The sequence below is a fragment of the Rattus norvegicus genome, chromosome 18, assembly GCF_036323735.1.
Source record: "Rattus norvegicus strain BN/NHsdMcwi chromosome 18, GRCr8, whole genome shotgun sequence".
Lineage (NCBI taxonomy): Eukaryota > Metazoa > Chordata > Mammalia > Rodentia > Muridae > Rattus > Rattus norvegicus.
This window is the reverse complement of record NC_086036.1, coordinates 60,659,666-60,685,053: the sequence shown is the minus strand read 5'-3', so window position 1 is coordinate 60,685,053 and position 25,388 is coordinate 60,659,666. Positions and strand designations below refer to the sequence as shown.

Here is a 25,388-nt window from a genome sequence, read left to right as displayed (position 1 = left end):
CAGCTTGAAGAGGGCATGAAATCTCCCCTCTAGGCATTGAGCTACTGGCAACTGCTAGCTGAGAAGGGAACAGTCATTTTTTTTAAAGATTTTTTTTTATTATTATATAAGTACAGGGTGGCTGTCTTCAGACACACCAGAAGAGGGCATCAGATCCCATTACAGATGGTTGTAAGCCACCATGTGGTTGCTGGGAATTGAACTCAGGACCTTTGGAAAAACAGTCAGTGCTCTTAACTGCTGAACCACCTCTCCAACCGCAGGGGACAGTCCGTTTTCTCTAACAGTACAGACTCTGCTAAGTTTACTGTGCTCCAGCAGATGTCCACACCCGTCAGGGCAGCACAAATGGGTCTTGATGGATTTAATAAAAATAAATGAGAACACAAAGGGAAGGAAGGGAGAACTGGTTATGGGGGTGAATGAATGTGATCAAAGCATACGGAGAATTATAAAAGAACTAACAAGAAATTTTGATTTAAGAAAAAAAAAAAAAAGGTAAACGGGGAAAAGGAAAGGAAAGACACCTGAGGGTTTTTGGTTCGGTTTTGTTGTTGTTTGGCCTCAAATAGCAGCATGCTTTCAAATATCTATGACTGTTACAGGTTCACTGATTGCTTTCAACAAGTACTCAGAGATGTTTGCCCAAAGAAAGCTAAGTCAGATAAAAAAAAAAAAAAGTTCATTCTTCATAAAGGGGCTATACTAGGAAAGCTATCAGACAGGTCAAAGCAGTGTGTGTGCGTGTTTGTGTGTTCATGTGGATGTTCCTGTTTGTTTGCACGTGGTATTGTGTGTTCATGTATGTGGGTGTATGTGGTGTGTGTGTGGTATAATGCGTATACATGTGTTTTCATGTGTGTGTAGGTGTGTGGTGTGTGGTTGTGTGTATGTGCATGTATGTGTGTTCGTATGTGATGGTGTGTTAGTGTGTGTATGCATGTGTGTATAGGTATGTGGTTTGTGTTTGTGTGTGTGGTATGTGGTTTGTGTTTGTGTGTGTGTGTGTGTGTGTGTGTGTGTGTGTGTGTTGGAAGTTGAGACCAGAAGCTACAGTTTTATTCTGTCCATCTAGGGGCTGCAGGACTGATGGTTTTCACAACCATCATACAGGTGGGGAGAAGAAACAGACTAAGGGCTGAGCACAACCATGGCATTATCATTTCTACTAAGATTCCAATGTCTTCCTTGAACAATCATTCTTGAGATTATTTGAATCTTTAATTTCCACAGTTCACATAACTTCAAACTAAAAGGCTTTTCTTTTCTCCCCTTATTTCTATGTATCTTTGTTTTACTTTATAAAGTGACTTGTTACATTTATAATTCTTAAAACAGAATCTAGGAAGCACGCATGCTTTCCTTTCCCCTGCAGCTGCTGATATAAACCACACTTAGTGGCTTATTTATTATCTTACAAGTCTGGGGGTCAGAGGTAGAAAAGGAGAAGGCAATTGATATAACTAGGTCATGTGAGGTATGGGCACATGAATTTATTTTACTCCAGCAACCATTTTATTATCAATGTGTAATCAGTAAAAACACAAGAACACAAACAAACAAACAAACATACACACATACACACACACACACACACACACACACAGAGAGAGAGAGAGAGAGAGAGAGAGAGAGAGATTGCCCCCATTTCCTACTTTGACAGAGACTGCATTCCTCCATCACCACAACATCCTCATCTAAGATCTTTGCACTCTCAGGCCAGCTTCCTGGGCTGCACACCTCACTTCCTGCCTCCATGCTTCTGTAATAAAGCATCCCTTTCCCTTGTCCCACTACTCTGGAGCTCCAGGAGGTCACAAATCACATATCAGTCACTGCGTGGATGACCACAAGAGCTGGAAAGGTATAGTGGAGTCCCACAAGCTCACTGTCTGGTATAAACCTCCATTTCTTAGCTAATAGACCCAAGTCCTTGGGATTCTGAATTGCATCAGGTGTGCCCGCACAGACCCCCAGCCAGGTAAGCTAAATCCACTCCTGCACGCCTGCCCCCAGCAACTCACCCTACTTCAGAAACTGCTTTAACCAGGGTCTAGAGAGATGGCTCAGCAGTTTCCTGAGAATGTTCTCTGTTCTAAAAGGCCTGAGTCCAGTTACCAGCGCCCTCATGGGGCTGTTTACAACTGCCTGTACCTGTAACTTCAACTCCAGGGGGATCCAACACCCTCCTCTGGGCTCTGTGGGCAACTGCGATCCTATGCACGTATCCCTATACACATTAATACAGATAATTAAAAATAAAAATAAATCTTTTTTAAAAAACCGCCTTAGCATTAAATGTCAAGTTAGCTCACTACCCGTGAATCTGCTGATGGCAGCGGATTCAGAGGGCACTGAGGGAGAATGCTGGGAGACACTGAATCTGAGGCCTTCACTTCCGGAAGTCTAATGTCGACAGACATGGTATCAGATACATATGTCTATCTGCAAAACGAGATTCAAACATCCTATGAAGGGTACCGAAATGTGAACTTCCCTCTAGACCTAGTCAGCCTTTCATCATTGTATTGAAACACCCAAGACAAGATAATTATATAAAGAAGAGATTTATTTACCTGCCAGTTGGTTGGCTAAAAAATGCAAATAGCTTGGCACAAACACTGGTGACGGTCCCCCCTCCCCAAAAAAAGCCAATGGGAGTTACTATTCTAAACAGGAAGCCAGCCTCATATAAGGTTCGAGTATTTCCAACATCACCCTCTCTAGAATTTACTAGGATCCTGTGAGAAATATCTTAGTCCCATTGGAGGGCACAATATCATCAACAGACCTAGAACACTCTACAGAGCCCTGAGCCTCAAAGATTCCCTTCCTCTTCCCAACATCAACACGTGAAGAAAGAAGGTTCTGGCGCAGAGACTGTGGGGTGAGGTGGGGTGGGGGGAATCACTTCTAAGCCACATCACAAGTTTCCACTGGAGCTATACTCTACCTGACTAAAACACATGCCCTAGCTAACTAAAGACATCAAAGGAGAGGAGAGAATGTTGGAAAGAAGCAGCAAGTTGACAGAGTGGGAGGGGCCTGAATGAGGATAGTTGGGGCACATGCATATCCAGTTTATGAAATTGTATAAACTAAACTTTTGTCCAATTTATTAGCACACTATTCTATGTGTATGAGTGGTTTGCCTGCGTGTATGTCTATGCACCACCACATGTGTGCCTAATACCTTTTAGAGATGAGAAGAGAACATCAGGTCCCTGAGGACCAGAGTTATAGACAGTTGTAAGCAAACATGTGGGCTGGAAATTGAACCTGGGTTCCCCAGGGAGAGTAGCCATTGCTCTTAACTGCTGAGTCATCTCTCCAGACCCATTTTTCTTTTTTAAATGAACACTAAAACAAACTGGAAAGATAACTGTCTATGACCGTTTGCTTCTGTGAAGCTACATTCTCTTATGCTTCTCATGTGTTCAATAACATTATTATTCCTTGGCCAAAACAAAATCACATTTAACCTCACTGTAAGAATCCGGGCCTTAAATTATTTAAGTACTAATCACTTTTAAAAAAATATTAGGGGGTTGGGGATTTAGCTCAGTGGTAGAGCGCTTGCCTAGGAAGCACGAGGCCCTGGGTTCGGTCCCCAGCTCCAAAAAAAAAAAAAAGAACCAAAAGAAAAAATATTAGACTGGGTGTAAAAAAAAAAAAAAAAAAAAAAAACAACCTTTAAATTCCACTGAATATGCACAAGATCCAAGCTTACAAATATTTGCTCAACTCCAAACAGGTTCTGCATTCAGCAAGAAATTTTAGTTTTTAATTTCCTAGGTCGCTGAAATCAACGGTAATCTATGTAACTTCTGTGAAAATGCAGGCTTTGGAAAAGGGTTGACCCCTGAGATACGTACGTACGTATACACACACACACACACACACACACACACACACACGAATGCACACACAAGGGAGGGCAGGAAAACAGACAGACAGAAACACAAAGACAGTGAGACAGAGCAAGGTGTCAAAGGCATGAGGGCAAACAGTCATATAAATGAAGTAACGGTAAAGAAAGAAAAACACACATGTACTGTGTGTACACACATGTACTGTGTGGAAATCCACCGCTAACTGCCACTCCTTCCCTTTTTCTACAAGGTAAGATGTAATGAATTTCTTCCCTGATGCAGATTTTCCAAGGCAGGAGTATTCCCAAGGGTAGGCTCTCTCCTCTTGAGTAGAGTTTAAACACCAGGAAGTCTTCTGAGCCTTGACGGCCACCTTTGAACTCTACACACATCGACTGGAAGTCGTCAGCTAATACAATACCTTCTTGGGCCTTCTCAGCTGGGGCTGTCACTGTGGAAGCCTGCATCCCATGACAGCCACTACAGTGAGTAGTGGGCATGTGTGCTCTCCCAGGGGATAAATTTAGTTTCTCAAAGCAGCTAATCAGTGTCTGGCTTAGGGAAAAACCACATTATTAAGGTGCTGTTGTAAAGTAATGGGTCTGATCTAACTGATCTAACAGTACTGAGTAAGGAATCTAGAGAAACACACTGGCCCATGGTCACGCCACTCAAGAGTAAATACAGGATTCCCCAAAGACTGTCCTGAATGTGCTCACTCGGATGGCCATGTGTGGCCTCACTCTTTAAAAATAACTACCATTCCTTATTTTATCATTGTTATCTTAGCTAAGAAAAAGAAGCGGAAAAGGGCCAAAGCTATATAGAAGATGCTGGTGACCTAAAGTCTGGGCTCTAACACCTGGACTCACCAAACAGCTGGCAACTGGTTGTTGTTTGCCTTGGAAAAAACACACAGCGAAAGCATTTACCACCTGGGACATGATTAAGGTCTTCTAGTGGTGGCAAGGGAAAGAAATGTTGCTAAGGAATGAGAAAATAAGCAAGTAAATGAAGCACATTCATTCACCTAGGGAATTTTCTGTATTGAGCTACCTTTAAAAGCAAAGGCTGGGTTTGGGCAAAAAAATCAAACTGACAGTGGGCAAGATGTCTTAGATCTAAATGACAGATCTCAGCGGGGCTGAGCTGGGGCCAGGTGACAATCCTCCATAGCTGACATGCCGTGGTCTATCAGTCATTCAAGAAGCCTCTGCTGCCAATTAGGAGTCCCCTCCCTGTTAGGTCCGACTTCCTTGAGAGTCAAAAGCATGCTGAGCAATAACGATATTAATGTATTAATAAACACAACCTTCAGCTTGCGGGTTCTATCCAAAACTGACGCTGTAAGTTGACAACGTGGGCCAAAAATGTCTTTATTCTTCATTTGTGTATGCAGATGTGCCCACATGAGTTTACACACACACACACACACACACACACATACACACACACACACACTTCCCAAGATAATGATCTGAGTCTGATGATCCTGGGTCAAAGTGTCTTAGAGAGACTGGGGATTTAGCTCAGTGGTAGAGCGCTTACCTAGGAAGCACAAGGCCCTGGGTTCGGTCCCCAGCTCCGAAAAAAAGAACCAAAAAAAAAATAATAAGAGATTTTGGGGTTGGGGATTTAGCTCAGTGGTAGAGCGCTTGCCTAGGAAGCGCAAGGCCCTGGGTTCGGTCCCCAGCTCCGAAAAAAAAAAAAAGAACCAAAAAAAAAAAAAAGTGTCTTAGAAGGAACTGGCTCCCAAAAGTCATCTCCTGACCTTGTATGTATGTTGCTTATGTAGGTCCAAGTGTGTGTGTGTGTGTGTGTGTGTGTGTGTGTGCGCGCGCGCGCACACACACACACACACACACACACACAAGTGTAATTTAAAGCCTTTAAAAGACATATGTAACTGAAAATACTGCTAATGACTTACAAAGAGCACAGCCACGACATCTGTCCCTGGAGCCCTGACATGACACTAAGGAAGGTAACCTGCATAGGAAGGACCTGTCGCATCTAAAACGACACCCAGGACAGGATGATACTTATTAAGCTTATTGAGCAGCAACTAGTTCCACTGCCTCTCAATCCAGAGGGCATTTTGGGTTCCCCTTTTTCGTTTCAGACTTTCTCAGAGGCACAGCCATTACTGTGGACGCCTGGGATACTTCATGGCCACACGGAGAGCCGGGGCTTTGGCTGTGTGCTTTCCTTCACTTCGTCTTACCTTAACGGCAATGGCGGCACATGTTCTCATCTCAAGGCTGCAGCAGAAGGCTGACAACTAAATTATATTTCTTTGACTACCACTGTGAGTCCTTAGAGATTGGAAAATTCGATCCACTGCAGAGCGGGACTATAAATAACCACCTTCCTTCCTGCCACCTCCAGTATGAAACCAGCAACGACTAAAAAGCACTCCATAACCCAGCGTGAACAAGCGGGCTTCCATGGCTGGGAGATGGAGGGAAGGATGGGGACATTTGAGACAGGCAAGCCCAAGAAGTCACTGAACTTTCCTGGGGGAATGGTGGTGGTGGTGGTGGTGATGGTGATGGTGATGATGGTGGTAAGGGAAAGTCAAAGAGGGTTGGGGAGGGGCACCCAGGAGACACGCCCTATCCGATTTGGTTTAAGTTTTCACAAAGACCCAAGTTTAAAGCCTGCTTCTGGGTACTTCCTAAGTACATGGTTTTGGCCAAGTGATCCGCCATCCTCTCTACTCCCCAGTTCTGGAACCAGGAAAAACAGCATGATCTCCATGACCCATTCGTGGATTAATTAGATTAACCATGAAGAATGGCAACACGATAGAAGAGGGGGTTCTTGGTCTTTGCACTGTTGACATTAGAGGCCAGAAACCTGTCGTAGAGAATGACATGTAAAATATTGAACAGCAATCCTGGCTTCTATCCTCCAGACGCTGTATAGCACCTTCCGAGGCTGGTGCAGTCACAGACGCCTAGAAGGAACAAGGCAATTGGGCCCTGTATGGTTTAAAAGGAATGCCCCCCCCACTCAGGTGTTTGAATGCTTGGTTCACAGGGAGTGGCACTATTAGGAGGCCTTGTTGGGGTGGGTGTGGCCTTGGGGTGGGTGTGGCCTTGGGGGTGGGTATGGCCTTGTTGGGGTGAGTGTGGCCTTGTCAGAGGAAGTGTGACAACTGTCTGGGCTGGCTTTGAGATGATATGCTCAAGCTACATCTAGGTCTCTTTCTGTCACCTGCAGACCAAGACGTAGAACTCTTGGCTCTGCTGTACCATGTCTACCTGCACGCTGCCATGCTTCCCACAGTGATGATAGTGGCCTGAGCCTCTGAATTGCAAACCAGCCCCAATTAAATGTTCTCCTTTATAAGAGTTGCCTTGGCATTACTTCACAGCAATGGAACCCTAACTAAGACAGGCGTCTAGGTGAGACCACTGTCGAAGGTCCTTAATGAACAGATACTTTTACCTCCTTTCTTCTCAGTCTTCTGAAATTGAGAAACCTGTGGGATTATTCCAGACTCTTCTTTCTTGCCTAACGAGCAGTAACAAAATGTAACAGGGTACCTATCCCCAAATATCCTCGGTCCTCATCCCCTCCTTAGTTTCCACCCTCATCACCACCATTCAACCAGGACAGCTCCGTGACCTTCTATGGCTCTCCGACTTAAATCTGCTCTCCCTGGTTGTCTCATTTATTTATCATGGCTGCCTCCAGGCAGGCATGGTGCAGGCGAGGCTGAGAGTTCTACATCTTCATCTGAAGGCTGCTAGTGGAAGACTGGCTTGCAGGCAGCTAGGGCTAGGATATTAAAGCCCACGCCCACAGTGACACACCTACTCTAACAAGGCCACACATTCCAACAAGGCCACACCTCCAAATAGTGCCACTCCCCGGGTCAAGCAAACACAAACCATCACACTGGTGCTCTGTGCTAAGTTTTATCTCTGTATTGATTCGTTTATTTGTCCAGCCCACTGGAGATGAGCAGTCACTAAGCTACATCCCCAGGCCCCAGGATGAACTTTAGGAAAACTTAAACCTCAACAGATTCCTCGGAGTACCTCACACAAGCAACCAAGGCCCAGTCACTTCCTGAGGCCCACAAGGCCTACTTCACAGGTTGCCCTCCAGACCATCCCCTCAGCTCTCAACTCCCCAACACAATACAACCTGAAGCTTCCACTCCTGGATGAAGACTGTGTAGGTTCAAGTCCTGCCCAATACCTACTACCTTGTTTATTTAACCCCTTTGTGTCCTGGTTTCCCCAGCTGCAAAATGAGATCTCAAAACCTGCCTCAAAGCTCTATTGTAAATGTTTCGGCTCATTTAAAACTTTCGTTTTAGTGGACAAAAAAAATCACATTTACTGTGTGTGATTTAAAATATACGTAAGTTGGGCTAAATCGAGTCAGCCGGGACATGTTTGCCTGACATTATTTTTGTGGGAAGAACACTCAAAATGTGCTCCATGACTTTCAAGAATGCAATACGTGTCTTATGCACACGGGTGCGCTGCACCTGTACACGGGTGCGCCTGCACATAAACACCCAATGAATAAATGTAGCACGTTGTTATTAACTCTATTATGCCACGGTAGGCAACTGGTGTCGTGTCTCTAATACAGAACACATACTATGTAACTACATCAGCACTTACAACACGGACAGGTCTGCAGATAACCGGGGTGACTGTGCTGGCTGGTCCTAAGCCAACTGGACACACGAACTAGAGTTATCTCAAAGAAGGGAACCTCAGTGAGACCGCCATAAGATTCAGCTATAAGGCATTTTCTTAATTAGTGATTGAGGGGGAGGGTCCAGTCCAGTATGGGTGGCTCCATCCCTGGGCTGGTAGTCCTGGTTGCTATAAGAGAGCAAGCTGAGCAAGCCAGGGGGAGCAAGCCAGCAGCACGCCTCCATGGCCTCTGCATCAGCTCCTGCCTCCAGGTTCCCGCTCTCCTTGAGCTCCTGTCCTGACTCCCTTTGATGATGATGAACGGTCACCTGGAAGTGTAAGCCAACTTTTGTTTCGGTCACGGTGTTTCAAGACAGCAACAGACGCTAAGACAGTGAGTTGGTCCCAAAATTTCCAAACATCTTTGTCCATCCAAGAAATAGGTCAGGGGTCAAGGACAACCAAGAACAGCTAGACTTCCATACGTGCAGCTGCTAGGGCATTTATTTTTACTTAAAAATCAAGTATAGGGATCACTCTTCAAAGCTTGGCACCTGTCTTTTGACTCCTCTTCACAGCTTAGACTCAAAAGGACGTATGGAGTCATTTTTCTCCTTAACGAGGCAGGCACTTCTGTGCAACTTCTTCGATCAATCCCATCTGGTTTTTTTTTTTTTTTTTTTCAAAATATGCTAGTTTTGGCTTTTGCTTCACTTGAGGTCTTGCTAACCTGTACTGCAATTCGAGATCCTTCTGACTCAGTCTTCAGAACTTCAAGCGTTCAGACCACAGATGGCTTCTCTCCACCCTTGGATTGCTGTTGGTCATCATCAAGATCACTACCACACGGGCTGGGGATGCTGGTAAGCTGGCCTCTAACCTCCACACACCCCACTTAACAACAAGGTCACAGATTTTTGTATCGAAATGATGATACAAACCAAAGCTTGGATGCCCGAAATAGAGAAACAGTTCTTGACCAATGAGCCCAAGTGTTTCAGTTCTGCATTCTGTCAATGTGTGTGGTCAGATGGGGGTGGAGGCTGCACAACCCTGTGAATGTACTTAATATTATAACTGCTTAATATGGTCGACACAGTCAATTCTGTGAGAAGGAGGAAGGGGCGGGGGGTGGGGGGAGCAGCGCAAACAGACCTGATGCTAAGACCCAGAATTCCTGTGGACGAGTCTTCACCTGAACTGAGATCTCTGGCTGCAGTCACAGCCCAAGAATAAGCTGCTGATAACGTCACCCAGAGCCCACACTCTCATAGAACCAATTTGGCCAGAGACCTAACATAGCTTGGTGCTTTTTATCTCATGATCGTTCAAGACCCTAAAGTCATGCCAAACTGGACTCAAGGGAAGGAACAATGTCCGTTCAGCCCAAGGATGGCCATAGAGACAATGACCAAGAAGGATGGCATATTGGACAGACTTGGGCAGAACCAGAAGCTGCCACATAGGCAACCAAGTCCAGCACTGCTGGCTCCTCTGATTTGGCCAACCACCTCATCACGTTTCCTCAGCCTTACCTTCATTGGGGGTGTTTAGTTGTCCTGTTCTGTCTTTACATATAGGACATATGTCATAAGGAATAAGTCTGTCATGAGTTACCAAACCTTTCCTTCAGGTACAAGAGAAGTACACTACTTGTGAGAGCATTATCACAGTGTGAGAGTGTGTGCGCGCACGTGCGTTCATGCTCCTACCATCTTCCCAGGCCCATGCCAAGGGTATTCTGAATACGGAATGAGTAGTAAAGAGGTGGACCACAGGGCAGCACAGCTGACTTGGGCAAAGCTCCAGGGGTAGGGCAATACAAGCCATTCCAGTCTCCTTGACACATATTGCTGAGAGATGAGCAGATCTAAGCCTCTGTGGACCAGAGGGACACACAGAGAGAGACTTCCTGCGCTATTGTGGGAATGAAAGGTCCTTAATCTTAAGAGAAAGCCACAGGAAGCCATTCTCTCTCCTCTCCAAGCAGTATACAAAGAGTCTGGCTCCAGCTGCCAGTGGCTACTACCCTCAGATAAATAAGGCCTCTGAGGAGAGCAGGATTATGGATGGCAGAGCAGAGCAAAGAGCTCCCGCAGTTTCTTAATGACATCACTGGGTTGACAGACCTGACCTGGGAGTATGTTCCCTAAATGGCGTATGAGCAGTGAATACACCAAGTGCAGTTACAGTCCCGGGGACAGCTACTACAACCTGCCATCAAGCTTAAGTATCATGACATACAATTAGAGACTGGCCAACCCAAACCCCTAAACTGTACGGCACTGCCAACTGTAGCCTATAATCAGAGAGATTGGGGAACTAGGAGCGGAATACACAGGGCCCATCGACAGACCATGCGCACATAGACTGGAAGGCGGGCTCATCCCCTCAGAAATACTGGTCAGCTGAGGTAGGCCTAGCTCTGATCTGCCTCAGATTAGAGACAGCACAGTACTTGTCGACTCCACCCTTTTGTTTGGGAAGGGACAACCTCTAGGTCACACCCAACACTTAAAGGGCAGTAGCTGAAAGGCAAAACAAAGAGCCTCGGACCACTTAGATATTTATGCAAACAGATAGAGCAGAATTCTGTAGTGTACACAGTGTTAGAACAGGAAAATACCTGCAGGACGTGGTGCCCGTAAGCTATTTGGGAGTTATTTGGGAGGTTGAGGGGAGGGATCACTTTGGCCTCTGAGTTCCAAGGCCAGCCTGGATAGCAAGATCCAAAATGTAATTAAACCAACACCAGGCCAATGCACTGACATAGATTTATATTAAGAGGTGTCACTGCAAACCTAAGGGAACAGATACAGAGACAGACTCAAGTCAGGTCCCAGTCCATAATCTTCATAGAACAGTCCAAAAAAGCTTTCAGAGAGCATATAAATGCAACTAGAATTAAATCATTTTCATGCAACTGTCACCCACAGAAGGATAGAAACACAAAGGTCAAGTGTCACGGTAGAGAAAACATCTGTAAAAATATCCAGTCTACCAGCCAATCGTGTATCCTTTCTCCTCCCATCTGGTGGGGAGTACCCAGCTGGCAAAGAGATGACCTTGGTACCCTTGGTAAAGAGCACAAGGCAGAGCCTTGATAAACACGTGTCTGACTGAGCAAATATCATATCCATATTCGTACCAAAGCGCTCTCACGTTTTTTACCTGAACCTTGAGGCACAGGCTTGGGGAGGGAGAGGGCGTTCTTTCTATTTTCCTTTTATACATTTGCTCTATCTCCTTAAATGTTAAACTTGAGATTAACCTCTAGTAACCATACATATTTATGGACACAGTTATTCAAACACAGTATGTGATTGCAGCTACACGTACACTACAGGGACCGAGCTAGGTCACTTCCATCTATTGCCGCCTTTGTGTTTAGAGTCTTCAGGTTCCGCTCTCGTTAGTTATTCGTAAAATACATAATAGGTTCTCTGCAGTCATAAGTCCCACAGTTCTGCCTTATTTTTAAACTTGTAAAGAAAAAAGAAAAGGTCATACACACACACACACACACACACACACACACACACACACACACACACGCGCGCGCGCATGCACGCACGCACGCACGCAGGTAACAAAGAAAATAATTTTTTAAATCACCTGTAATTCCTTTGCTAAAAGTTCAGACATATCCAGGCACTAACCTGCTGGGATATCCCTAGACATTTTTAATATGTATAAACAGAATTCTATTATACTGGATTTATAAGCCTCTAAGTGTCATTCCCAAAGATGTTATTACTAACACATTTCCATATTAGCCAATATTCTTCAGTGCTACCTCCTACCCACACCCCGGACTGCTCGACTCTTCTAAAGCCTCCTGACTCTCCTCAAGCCCCCTTCTGGAAGTGAAGCCAGGAAAGCTCTCACCCCGGGCTCAATGTGTCGTCTTCGATTAAAGTTCACTGGAAGCTAAGACATGACTGCAAGGCAGGCATGCCAAATGCCAGCTTCTCGGAGAATTCACAGGAAGGTACCCTAGGGCTCCCGATCATCATGGAGAGGTCAGCTCAAAGAGCCGCTGAACTCATGTATTCGAGAACCACTACTCTAGAGTTTAGCAAGACTAAGGAACTGGGGATATCCAGATGTCAGTAGAGTGCTTGCCTTGCAAGCCAGAGGCCATAGGTTAGCCCCCAGGGCACCCGGAAGCAGGCTTGAAGGGGAGGAGAGAAGGGGAACAGACAGAAACAAGAAAGACAGGGATGATGGGTGATCTTAGTGGGAGAGCATTTACCTAGAAGGACCCTGGGTTCAGGTCTTAGAAACGAAATTCATACGTAAATACAACTAATGAACCCAGTAAACTCTTCAATTCGGACTCCCTGAGCTTCTCAGTGGTGATGTCTCAAACACACGCAAAAATGTGCATATAAAACTAAGGGATGGAAAGATGATTCTTCCAAAGAACCTGGGTTGGGTTCCCAATACCTGCAGGGCAGCTTACAACCATCTAGAACTCCAATCTCAGGAGACCTAATGCCCTCTTCTGGCCTCTGCAGATACCAGGCATGCCTGTGGTGCACAGACCTACCACAGACAAAACACCATACAAAGACATACATACATACATACTCACATTGTAAGTAAATAAGTAAAAAAAAAAAAATCTGCTTATTTTGTTTTAAAACACTTGTAGCTAGGAGGTGGTGGCATATGCCTTTAACCCTAGCACTTGGAAGGCAGAGGCAGGTGGATCTCTATGAATTCAACGCCAGCCTGGTCTACAAAGCAAGTTCCAGGACAGCCAGGGGTACATAGTGAGACCCTGTCAAACAGGACACATGTCCTCTGCCTGGGAGACAGGAAGCAGAAAGAACTCCAGCACTATTCCCACCTGACTTCAACTGGCTGAAAACCTCCAGTACCTAGAGCCCTGCCCAAGTATCATGGAACTGCCACTCACACCCATAGCAGGAGATTTCCCACAGTGCATATGTCCTTCTCTGTGGGACCACTGTCCCAATGAGCCCTTTCACGATCGGAGTCCAGATGGATAGCACATCACGGCTTCTTTCAACTGAGAGAAAACATCTCTGAGAGGCCCTTTTCTCTCGGAGAACAGAAGACAGAAAGAGAATCCACACTCCCTCAGGATGCTTGCCTGCCAACAAGTCGCCAAACACTGAATGTTAGGGGATCTGAGTGGCTTGACTTTAGACTTGGTGAGTTTTGAGTCAGTACATGGCTCCACAGTCAGGGACAAAAAGTCAACGGAAGTGTCAAATTCAAGCTAGTTACCCAGACGCATGTGGTGGGGGGCGGGGTGGTTTCTCACTTACGAGTATTACGGCAACAGTCAGCAGTCGGGACATTTGAATTGAGAGCAAACCTAAATGACTATAATAAAAAGTCTAGACAGGTACACCTACCAGCTTCAGCAACAGGCTGCGCTACAGGTGCGCACTGGGAATGGAGAATCTCTTCAGCAGGGCTAGTGATGAGGCTTAGTTGATATGGTGCTTACTTAGTGTGAACAAAGCCTTGGGTCTGGTCCCTACATAAAGGAGACATGTGACAAATGCCTAGAATCCAGCAGGAGGATTGGAAGTTCAAAGTTGGCCTGGGCTCCACAGTAAATTGGAAACTAGACCCAGATACAAATAACCCTGAAACTGTGTTTCAAGAAAAAAAACAATCTGTTCAGCAGCGAAGCCTAGGCATGATGGTGCTAACCAGCTCCTCGATGACAAGGAATTAGAGGAGACTCACACGACACAACCAGAACCATCAGACAAGGAAGGACTGGTGCAGAAGAGATCTCTGTGCACTGGGACATTGTGGTAACTTCTCTCTTCAAATCTAAAAGCCCGCCGCCCTCTCCTGAAACTGTTTGTATACATCTGGGTAAAGACAACATTGAAAACACTGAAAAAACTGATGGCCTCTGTTGCTGTATCCATTGAGAATAGGCCTTCTGGGTGTTTTTATTAAATAACTGATTTTTTTTTTACAAAATATATTGGTTTCTAAATCTAGTTTCTATATATTCCATCTCCAAATTATGCTCTCATTTCCATTTTCTACCAACCAGCACAGTGCTCAAATAACAGTAAACAGTATAAACATTGCCACCTATAGTCGGAAAGCAAGAGTATCAGTTTGCACTGCCACCGGCAAGAGAAACACTGTGACAACAGTAGTTCAGTTTATCCTCCTCACGCCCTTCATTAAGCCCAATACTGGATTAATTATTACAGAATGTCCATTCTTCTCAATGTGGACTGTCAAAAGTGCCCTGTATTCCCAACTAAAAAATATTTCAAAGGCAGGTGTGGCAGCACACACACACACACACACACACACACACACACACACGCGTGCGCACGCGCTCGCGCGCAGTCTAAACCACTAGTCTCAGAAGCTGAGAGGATGGCAGGCCAGAGGCTCAGGACACACCTTTACCCATCTCTTTAAAACGGAACAAAACAAAAAACAGAATGACAAACTTATCTAATCAAAGACCTGCAACACCAAAATTGAAACCTTGTGAGATTCCTCCTCCTTCTCCTCCTCCTCCTCCAAGTCCTCCTCCTGGTCCTCCAGTGTTCTCCTCCCTCTCAGAGCTGCTACTTACCCAAAATGCAAAATTAATCAGGCGGTGGTATCGCATGATTTAATCTCAGCACGACCTAGGGAGGCAGAGGCAGGTGGGACTCTGAGTCCAAGGTCAGCCTGATCGACAAACTGAGTTCCAGGACAGCTACACTGAGAAGCCCAGTCTCAAAAACAAACAAAACAAAACAAAATTAAGGACAATAAAATCTGTCTTGCTTATCTTTTAACTCAAAGGAGAAAATTGTTTTAAAGAGAAAGCAGTAAGCTTTCATTCAGTCAGAGCCATTTAAATTAGGATTTGGGTTTGGTTTTTTCCCCCAGGGCTGTGGATCCAACCCAAGGCCTCGGGCCTTACCTGTTTTTATTATGCTATTTGAAACACTACACAAGGCAGAAAGGTGATTAAATGAGCCGTGGATGAACGAGGGTTCTTCTAATTTACAAGGAAGTCACGTGTGTTGTTGCAATAATGTTACATTCTAAAATGATTCATAACTTTAAATGGCTTTAAAGACATGTGATTCCTGTGTAAACTGTTCTCACCAGTTTACAGGAGAGAACTCAATGCATTTACTCCATTCACAGGAATTTCTTCCTTGAACACATTCCTTTTTCTTTTGAACACACAGTAAACCTATAGAAGTTCTCCAGATTCCCCAAACCAACTTCCAGACACACGTTCCCCAGTAATAGGAATGCCCACTGTCTCAGCCATGCCCTAGAACCACAAGGTATCTGCGTTCTCCATGGCAGCAGAACAAACTGCTGTCATCTCAGGATTTCCATGTTGCTACTGCTCTCAGCCCTTGCAACAAATTATTTTATTCCTTCAGTTAAGTCACCTGCTTTTCCATAATAACATTCATTCAAGCTTCCGGAAAAGAAAACAATGTTCTATACAGAAAAGGCCAAAGTTGCTCTTTGAGTCCCCGTCTCACTATGTAGCCTAATTAAGCTTCCAGCTTGCCATCTCCTGCCCACTGACAAAAAGGGGACCTAGGAGACTCTCATAAGTGGGAGAGGGCTTGTCACATAGGCCCTGGCTTCTAGCTATAGAATAAACAACAAACAAACAAACAGCAAAGTTTTTAAATGGCGCTGTAAAACCAAATCTGCTTTAGTTTTTCAATGTTTAGCAAGTGTGCAGCAGACGATTCACCCACTGGTCTTGCCCTCACGGCCTATGAGAACGGCAGTCCTAACACAGCACTAGGGATGACACCATTGGGAAAACAGTCTGGCAGCCCCCACACCTTAGGACACAAACATTATGTACACGGTAAAGCTGTCTTGTCCGTCTTGTCTTCCATAGCTGCCAGGGTGAACCTACAGATGGCTATTTGGCTCTGGGTTTTCCTCCACGAATGCCCATTAAAGATGGTTTCTCTCCCTCTAACACTTGCTCAGATGCAGATGCAGAAATTGGTCTTGAAAGTGCTAATCTAGAGCTGCGACCTCAGCAGAGAAGCATTTACTTTATACACAGAGCCCTGAGTTCAAGCCCAAACATCCTGGCAAAGAACAGGGAAAAATGTTCCATTAATACACATTCTAAAGTAGACCTAAAGCTTGGAGTAAATCACTGGGATTTTCTAATCAATAGTACTCATCGGTTCCGAAACATCCTTGTTTCATATTTTAACATCTATGAAATAAAGATAACTTCCTAAAATTGACAGCCAGTCTTACTAGGACAACAATATTAGTTTTGGGCATATAAAATCATGATGCATCTTAAGAGGACCCTGCCCTTAGAATGAAACCAATATGCTATCTGTGGCCAAGTTATCCTTAAGTGTTCATTAGCAAGTTTATAATGATATACAAATCAGTAAAGACCCAAAAGGCACTGGAGAAGAGAGCTGACTGCATCAACTGCACACACTGCCACACAGGAGAGGCACGCACGGCTACTTTGTTTCCAGGTGAGAACATGACCCAGAGAAGCTAGATGTCTCACCTTTTTTTCATGAACTCTCCCAAGCTTTAACACAGTATGGAGACCGCACTAACGAGGGCAGGTAGGCCATTCTGGTTAAGGAGTGTTTGAATGCAACCCACAATGGTTAGCTCACTTGCCACTATCACGAAGAATAACCTAACTGTGAAAACCTTTCAAGATGCTTTGAAGAAAAGGGAGATCCGTCCTCACACCTTAAGAACTAGGGCTGTGGGACCGACGGGTCCACTCACTCGCTGCATGTCTTTCCTGCAGGTTTTTTTTTTTTTAAGCGCTCTTAGCTTCCATTCCTCAGCCAGAAATAACAGCGTACCGTAGGGTCTCTAATGAAGCGGAAGTTAGATGCCATATGCTTAAGGCTTGGTACTTGCGTAGCCTTATTTGTACAGAATGAGAGACACATTCCAAGTTCCAGCTCCGGCCATTTGCCTCATTCGAGCCACCAAAAATATGCTAAGTGACATATCCCATCATTTTGTTTGTTTTTGGGTTGTGGATGTTTGCTTCTTGGTTTGTCTGTTGGCATTTAGTCGAGGCTGGCCTCAAGCTCACCGGCCCTTCTTCAGCTCCCTAAGTGCTGGGACACCACAGCGCATCTTTTCAAACGGTTGTCATTGAAACCCTGAATCCAATAGAAACTCTCCCCGACCCAGAGAAGACCCCTGTCTCAGGTGTAATGAAACACTTCAAAAAAGTAACAATAGCAGTCTTGAGTAAACCATGCCAGCAGGCCCTCAGATGGCCACAATTTTAAGTACCAACAAGAAGAAGGCTCTTCAAGGACCCAGGCCAGTTGCAGAAACTAGTCCAAGCCGTTCTGATTCAAAACCAAATCTGATCCTCAGCCGTGAATAAGAACTGCTGTTCATTACCCAATCCCTTTCAGCACCCAAACTCCACGGAGGGAGCTTTTGATTTTGGTTCCCGAAACCGAAATGATTTAAATAAGAGTGAATATGAATTCTAAATCACCCGAAGACATTCAGCTGCAAAGCGTGGCAAAAAGCTGTGTGGCATGTATGCCCACAGGAGCAAAACCTACATCCCAACCATTCTCCCATATACATGTGTATACTAGCCAGACCTCAGCCCGATGACCCCAAGCAGCAGCATCTTGGCTCTGCTATCTTGCTAGGTTCTAGATTGGCACTATGCTTGACAGACAGTACAGAGCTCGCCAGTGCTTTATAAGACGGGGCATGACTAAGTCCATTCCAAATGCAGAATGCTTTCTGGCACCATCAAATATAAACACAAGTCTACTCACAAGGAAACCCTGGGTACCCTCCACTTGCAGAGAGGTTTATAAGTGGACTCCTTTCTACAGCTAAACAAGCACCCTCGCGTGATACTTGTGGCCCACTGGTACACCCTTTTTAACACTTGGCAAGCCTGAGGTGCTTGGGCATTCCACATCCAGAGCCTGTTAATTGCTGGCCTTTGTTTGCTTCCAGACTAATTCCGGAGACAAACCAAATACATTTAATAAATCGATATTAATATTATACAAAGGCATTCTGCCTGTCTTCAAGGGCCCCCCTGAACAGAAAGAAACCTCCCATACCAAACAGATACCTTAGAAATATGAAGGCATCCATTGTCTATTGGTAAGAGAAAAATGAAAAGAGGTAGGTGAGGCTTATTTTGTGTCATATGTGATGTGTGTAACTAAACAGAACCGTCAATAGCAAGGCGATACCCAGATAAATTGTGTATTCTATCCCCTATCCAGTCCCTCTGATAACAGGAGGAGGGGAGAGTCACAGGCGAGCCCACACACACTCGGTTCCGTGTCTGTGCTCTCCACTTTCACACCCCACACCGGTCAAGATCTACAGGGATTCTCTGGAAAACAAAAGTGGCAAGATGCGCCCTGAGGTGGATTCTGTCACAGGCTGTCATGGTAAACAAAGCAGAGATGGACGCAACAGTGACAGAAAGAATTCCTTTATGCAGATACATTTTCCAAAACAGTCTCAAAATGTTCCTTTCAAGGAGCTTTTAAAAATAATCCTGTTATTTTTTAAAAAAAAAATTAAAGAGAATCTAAGATGAAACACAGCTGTCTTCAACTCCCTTGATACCTCACCCAGGAAGCCCTTTGTTTAGGAAGGGCAGAATCTCAGCACCTCAAGACATCTGACTGCTCTCCAGCTCCAGATAAGGAGCTAGGAGGAGACTCCCCTAGGTAAACAAAACAATTCTACTTTTGCCCATCTCCAGGTGACTGCACGCGCACACACACACACACACACAATTTATTCTACACAAGCAAATCAGAAACACACCACACATTACTTGCATTGTGATCATTCTTTGATCACAAGCAGTCCAGTAAGCTTATCCAGCACTATCAAAAAATAAAATAAAATCAACCCCTACACGCCCTGCCTTCCACAAGATACCCATTTCATTCCACACTTAGGTAGAACACACACACACACACACACACACACACACACACACACACACACCCCATGCCAGCAGGGAAAAAGCAAAGCCACAACGTGAGCCTGTCTCAGATAATAGACTCCCTTTAAACCCCACCCCCATCACCAGAGAAAGAGGGAACCTCAGAAAGAAAGGAGGGAGGGTAAGAGAGACCGAGAAAGCCCAAATTTCCAGGCATCCACTTTTCATGAAATGCACAACCAGGATAGGAAATACCTCCCTGCTGAGTAATGCTTCATGGGTTGTAAATTCACCTCTCGAAAGGGGAGCCAGACCTGGGCGCGCACCCCGCCAGATGGTGAACCACTCCTACCTGCTCCATCCAGCCTGCCTGTCACTCCGCGCCCGCGACAGGCCTCCCACCCCCCTTTTTGGCAGAGCAACACACCAATAAGAGTCGAGAATGGCTGGTCGAGTGAGGGCTGAGCAGTGATTTAGCAGGATCGTTTCAAAAGGGGGAGTGGGGACCGCGATGAGCGAGTAGGGTTTTTAAAAACAAAGCCCTCTCCAGTCAAACCGACCGTTTGGGGGTGTGGCTTATTTCATTCGTTTTATTAATAAAAGAGATCAATGGAGCTTTCTTCTCTCCACCCACCCCAGAGATGCCGGGCTTTGAATCCTCCGGACCGGAGAGAAATGGCAGGGTTGCAAGCTTCCCCTAAGTTTCCTGCAGCACCTGCCTCCTCCCCAGATCACCTCCACACACCAAAATAAGAGACTCTGAAACACACAATCCCAGCTCCAGACTTTGCAAGAGCAGGGTCAGCCGCACGCAACTCTCCGGTGTCCCTCACTCTTGCCGGGATCTGCACACATCTGCTACGGAGCGCCCATTAGCAAGAAAAGTCCCGGGGGAAGACACCACTAGGCTCCTTAGCAGCCCCCAGATCGCCGGCACCACGCAAAGACCCCTGCGGCCACCTAGACGTGACACACGTCACGGACTCCGGGTTGCAGGAGCGTAGTCCAGAAAAGTTGCCCAACCGCCCCGAGAGACAGCTTGCAGAGGAAAGGGACCCGCGGGGCAGCGGCGCACGCGGCCTCCGCCCACCCCGAGAGCCACGGGCGAAGCGCACCGCCCGGGTGAAGAGGGAGGACCAAGCCACCCACTGCCCGGGACCGCTCGGGATCACCCGTAGTCCCGAAGCCCCTGCTGGCGGGGGACGCTCACAGCAGAGTGGGCCCTGTCCCCTCCTCACAGCGCTCTGGGCAGGAACTCACCTCCTCTTCCGAAAGTCCGTAGATAGGCTCCCCGAGCCCGGTCGCCATGGAGCCGGCGTCCCGCGCGGGGTCCTAGACGCTGCGACGGGCTGAAGTGCGTCGCGGGGCCGCGACCCTCTGTCCTTCTGCGCCGCCCGGCGGGGAAGGGCCGGCAGGTGAGGCTGCACCCGGCCGCGGCGCCGCTTCCTCCCGGAAGGCTGCGGAGACGCGCGGACTGGCGGCTCCGAGAGCGCGCCGAACGGCAGCTGGCCCGGAGCTCTCCCCTCTCTGTGCTGAGCCCGCCGGGCTCCCGCCCCGGTTGATGGCTCTCCCGGCCTCCCCCAAGCCCGCTCGGCGATCCCCGGGACCCGCGCGCCCGCCCCTCGCCTGCTCCGCCCGGCCGGCTCTCCCCGCCCCGCCTGCGCCGCCCGGCGCCCAAGGGGACCCTCCCGCTCGCCGGGGCGGGCACTCGCGCCCCCCAAGCCAATCACAGGCCGGGCTGGGGGGCGGGCCGCGGGGGTGGTGGTGTTTCGCCCCACGCCCACCCCACCCCCGCGCCTCCTGGGTCACCCGGCGCACAGTGCTGAGCTGGGGCGCGCCCTGGCGGGCTGGGCCTGCCGGGTTGACCCTCCTCTTGCCCCGCTTCTTTCTGTTTTGGGTACCCGTAGAGTGGACCTTAGGGGACCGTGAAGACACCGTGAAACAACAACAAAACCACTATGCCCGTCTTTTTCTCTTTTTCTTTTTTCCTTTTTAACACAGAGTCTCCAGGAGCTCTAAAAAAGAGCGAAGATGCATGTTTCTAGACCCCCTTTAAATTCTTGGCAGCTATGGCAGGCCAGACTTGGCTAAGAGCTTCAGCTCACCAAAGCGATTTTCCTGGCCGGGCGGCCAGCCTTGGAGAGGCTGCCCCGGTGTGGCCGTGAGTCGCCATTGCTGGTGTCAACTCAACTGGGAACAAAACCAACTCTGCGCCCGCGCTAAGTACACACCCACCCACTTGAAACCGGCTGCCTAGTTCTTTGATAAAAGCTCGTTTTGTGAGGCACAACGTGAAATACCAAATTCAAGTTTAAGTTTGTCCTTTACAAACGCAAACGATGGAGATGTCTTATTAGCCACCGTAGGAATCTTCCCACGTTCCAGATAGGGAGTTTCTCTAGCAAGCCCTTCATTTAATCCTTCGATGTTTAGGAATTCGTCACTCTACTTTTTTCAAGAAGTCTTTCCTAGGAGAGGGGCGTGGCGGGGCGTGCCTTTAATCCCAGCACCCGGGAGGCAGAGGCAGACCGGATCTTAGTGTGTTCGAGGAACAGCTAGGTCTGCATGGTAAATTCAGGACAATCAGCTATACAGAGAGACACTGTCCCAAAAAAAAAAAAAAAAAAGGAAGCCGTTTGCTCCTTAAATTTAAATGTTGAGTGCAGTGGTAAATTAGAAAAGAAAACAGGAAGAACATTTTGTTTGTCTTTAAATAGAAAGCACCAGAGTGTCTGGTATTGTCTGGGTGCTTAGGATTTTCACTGAAGGAAGAGAGAACTCACAAGATCAACTGACTCAGCTCGCCTGTCCCTGCTAAGCGGCCAAGTACTTGCTGTGCACCTGCAAATCAAAACGAAGGATGTTGCACCAGCCCCAAACATAAGTCCTCTCTTTTCTCCATTGCAATGTGTCCCAATGTGATGACTTTCCTTTGAAGTCAGCCCCATGGAATCAGCACACTGCTCAGAGAGGGAAGGGGGGAAGGAAGGAGGGGGAGGGAGGCACGGGGGTGGGGGAGAAAAGCTCCTAAGTATGGTGGAGAAAGTTTACTATAAATATGTGGGAGAGCATGGCCAAAGACAGGGACATCTGGGAGAGTCCGGAGTGGACATGACCCTGAGATGGGGGACGGGGTGGGGACACAGGGAGCAACTTCCAGCCAAGACAGCCAGGGCCAAAGGAGTAGATGAAAAAACCGGGTAGTTGGGGGAAAGGAAGCCCAGCCCCTGGGCTGGAAAACTTTAGGGTACTGAGTGGGGGTGTGCTAACCATACCCTGTAACAAGTAGGGACTGAGGGATGCTGGGAGACCAGAGAACCTGTCCCCCCCATTGACTTTGATATGTTAAATGGGCACCTCAGCCATCTGTCCTGGGTTTGAGACCTAACATGAGCCCTAACATGAGCCCCTCAATCCCTACTAAGAAATAAAAATTGTGAAAGCACACATGTCATAGGCCAATGCTGTCCTGGGCTTTTTCATGCCAAGGATTTCCATGAAACCTATGTTATTTTTCTTTTTAATAAAAGGTACACACACACACACACACACACACACACACACACACACACACAATTTCAGACGACCTTCTATGTGTCTATGACCCACATAAATGAAAGTCATTGCTTCTCAACATATACGAGCAGGCCTTTGTCAAATTTGCAGTTCACGTTGTGTTATGGGGCAAGGGCGATGAACTCTTTAAATTTCCTGAAAGGAAACTGTTTCCAGGGGCTTGAGAGATGATTTGGTAACAAGCCCATCCTCCTGCGATGCCTGCAACTCCAGATCCAAGGGATCAAATGAGCTCCTCTGTCTTCACACACGTCCAGCCATGCAGACATACGTATAAATAAAACAAATTTTAAGAAAAATTATCATTGTCATTCTAGAGGTGAGGCCGACTTAAATAACTATTCTCTCTAAACCGAAACATTCTCTCCGGGAGGGAGGCTCCTCAGATTGGCTCAGACAGCTGCAAGGCTTACTGAGAACAGTAAGTTCCCGAAGGGAAGACCAGCAGTGCCTGCAAGTTGGGCAGGGAGCTGTAGGGACGCTGCCTTCTGATAGTATAGATGGGCTTTTCCGAGGTGCAGCTGACTTTGAGTCACTCAAGTTCCTTTGAGTAATCCCGATAAACTCATCGGTTCCCCAAGCTATGTCAGGAGGAACTGTTTCATCGTGTCCTATCTGAGATGAAGACACATCTGTTCATCTCTCCGGGTAAAGTCAGACAACAGGCACAGTCATCCAGATACTGTAGAGGGCTGTCAAACTTTCTCATCCAACCTCTTGTCATCCTGCTCCCTCCCGCTCCCATCACAGCCAGTGCCACCTGCAGTGTGGGTCACGCCCTTGACAGTCACTGAGGGGCAGATAGTAGAAGTGGGGCATGACTGTGATCAAAATAGTGTATGCATGTGTTACATTCTCAAAGGAAGAGTCAGCAACCGTTCATATTGAACTACACATATCGTTTACGACATGTTTACGAAATCATAATCTGCGACATCGTTCAAGGTCCTCTGTGAACAGGCTCAAACAGAACATTTATTTACTATGTGGATATTTACTATATGGATAATAAAGAAACCTTATTGTCTTTTAAGGAACTGATGAGTTTTTGCATTGTGGATGACCGAAAAGTTTTACTTGATTGTGATTTTTTTTTCCTAGTTACTTTGGCTTCCCAGAGATGTAGAGCATTAAGCCATAAAAGAACCCACTTAAAACTATCGTCTCCTTGGCGGCGGCTGGTTATCAGCTTCCCCACACCGATGGTCTTGTACACTTGATGCACATTAAAGGGCATCTGGGGAGCTTTAACAATAGACCAAAGGTCGGGTTGTCCTCATGGGGAGGGGGAGGGGTCAGTGGAGGAGGGCAGGGGTCAGTGATTACCGTAGCAGCCCAGGTGACCCTCACATGCAGGTTAACTTGAGACCCGGATCCTAAGCCAACAGCTCCCAGACTGCTACACAGAGAAACACCTGAGGATCCACCAACCCAGAATGTAACTAATACTGGGGTTGGTTTTAAGGCTCTCCAGATGATTCTAAAACACGGCAAGGGTTAGGGGCCCCTGGAGCGGGGCCTTATTTTTGCACTTGTACATTTTGATAGCTCCAATTCCCTTCTTTTTTTCACTTGAGAAGAAACTATATATTACAAGCACGCACAGATCTTTTGTAGAGTAAGCTAGGATGTGAACATCTACCCTTTCGTGGGGGGATATCCATCAGCGTTGCCCAGGGATCTCGGGGTTGTTATGGGCAGGGTTGGTGGAAAAGGATAGCTAAGAGAAACTACACAACGTTATCAGGTAAAACAATCAGTTCTCCCCCATCAGCTTCACGTCTATTCAGAGACCACGCAGTGGCTTCTCTTCTGAAAGCTGTTGTGTTTTGTCTTAGACACTTTAGACTTGATATTTGAGGGGTGTTTGGCAGATGATCCTCAGTGGGATCATCAAAAATGAAGTTTTAGCAAGCACACGTTTCAAATGAGAAAGGTAGTCACAAACAGGTGACGGGTTAAGGCTGAGCTGCCGGTGTGCAGGTTACCGAGTTGTCTAGTAGAATTCTGGGAGTCTTTTTTACATTTTTTTTTTTGGTTCTTTTTTTCGGAGCTGGGGACCGAACCCAGGGCCTTGTGCTTCCTAGGTAAGCGCTCTACCACTGAGCTAAATCCCCAGCCCCAAATTCTGGGAGTCTTAATCCCATCTGGGAAAACCATAGTATAGAATAATGTGGTATACCACAAATTTGCATGGGTTCATCAGTTAAAGCTGATTTTTTTCCCCAAGTGGGAAAACCCATGTTTTCCTAGGAAGACATGTTGAAAATGGTGACAGACCAGGAAAAGCTGGGAAAGGCTGGTGTCACCGTGGAGTTTAGCAACATT

General features: G+C 46.7%; 1 protein-coding gene across 6 annotated transcripts in view; it reads right to left on the bottom strand.

Annotated features, from left to right (window-relative positions):
- Nedd4l (NEDD4 like E3 ubiquitin protein ligase) overlaps positions 1–21,136 on the bottom strand; it is a 332,907-nt gene extending 311,771 nt beyond the window's left edge. For 2 of the 6 annotated variants that reach the window (XM_063277199.1, XM_063277200.1), the window contains exon 1: positions 20,745–21,136. In XM_063277199.1, coding sequence (XP_063133269.1) covers positions 20,745–20,792 — 48 coding nt within the window. In that variant the 5' untranslated portion in view covers positions 20,793–21,136. Of the gene's footprint in view, positions 1–19,777; positions 19,881–20,744 lie in introns of those variants that run through there. The other 4 variants (XM_063277201.1, XM_039096679.2, NM_001401320.1 and 1 more) reach the window with 4 other exon arrangements.
- Positions 21,137–25,388: the final 4,252 nt, after the last annotated feature.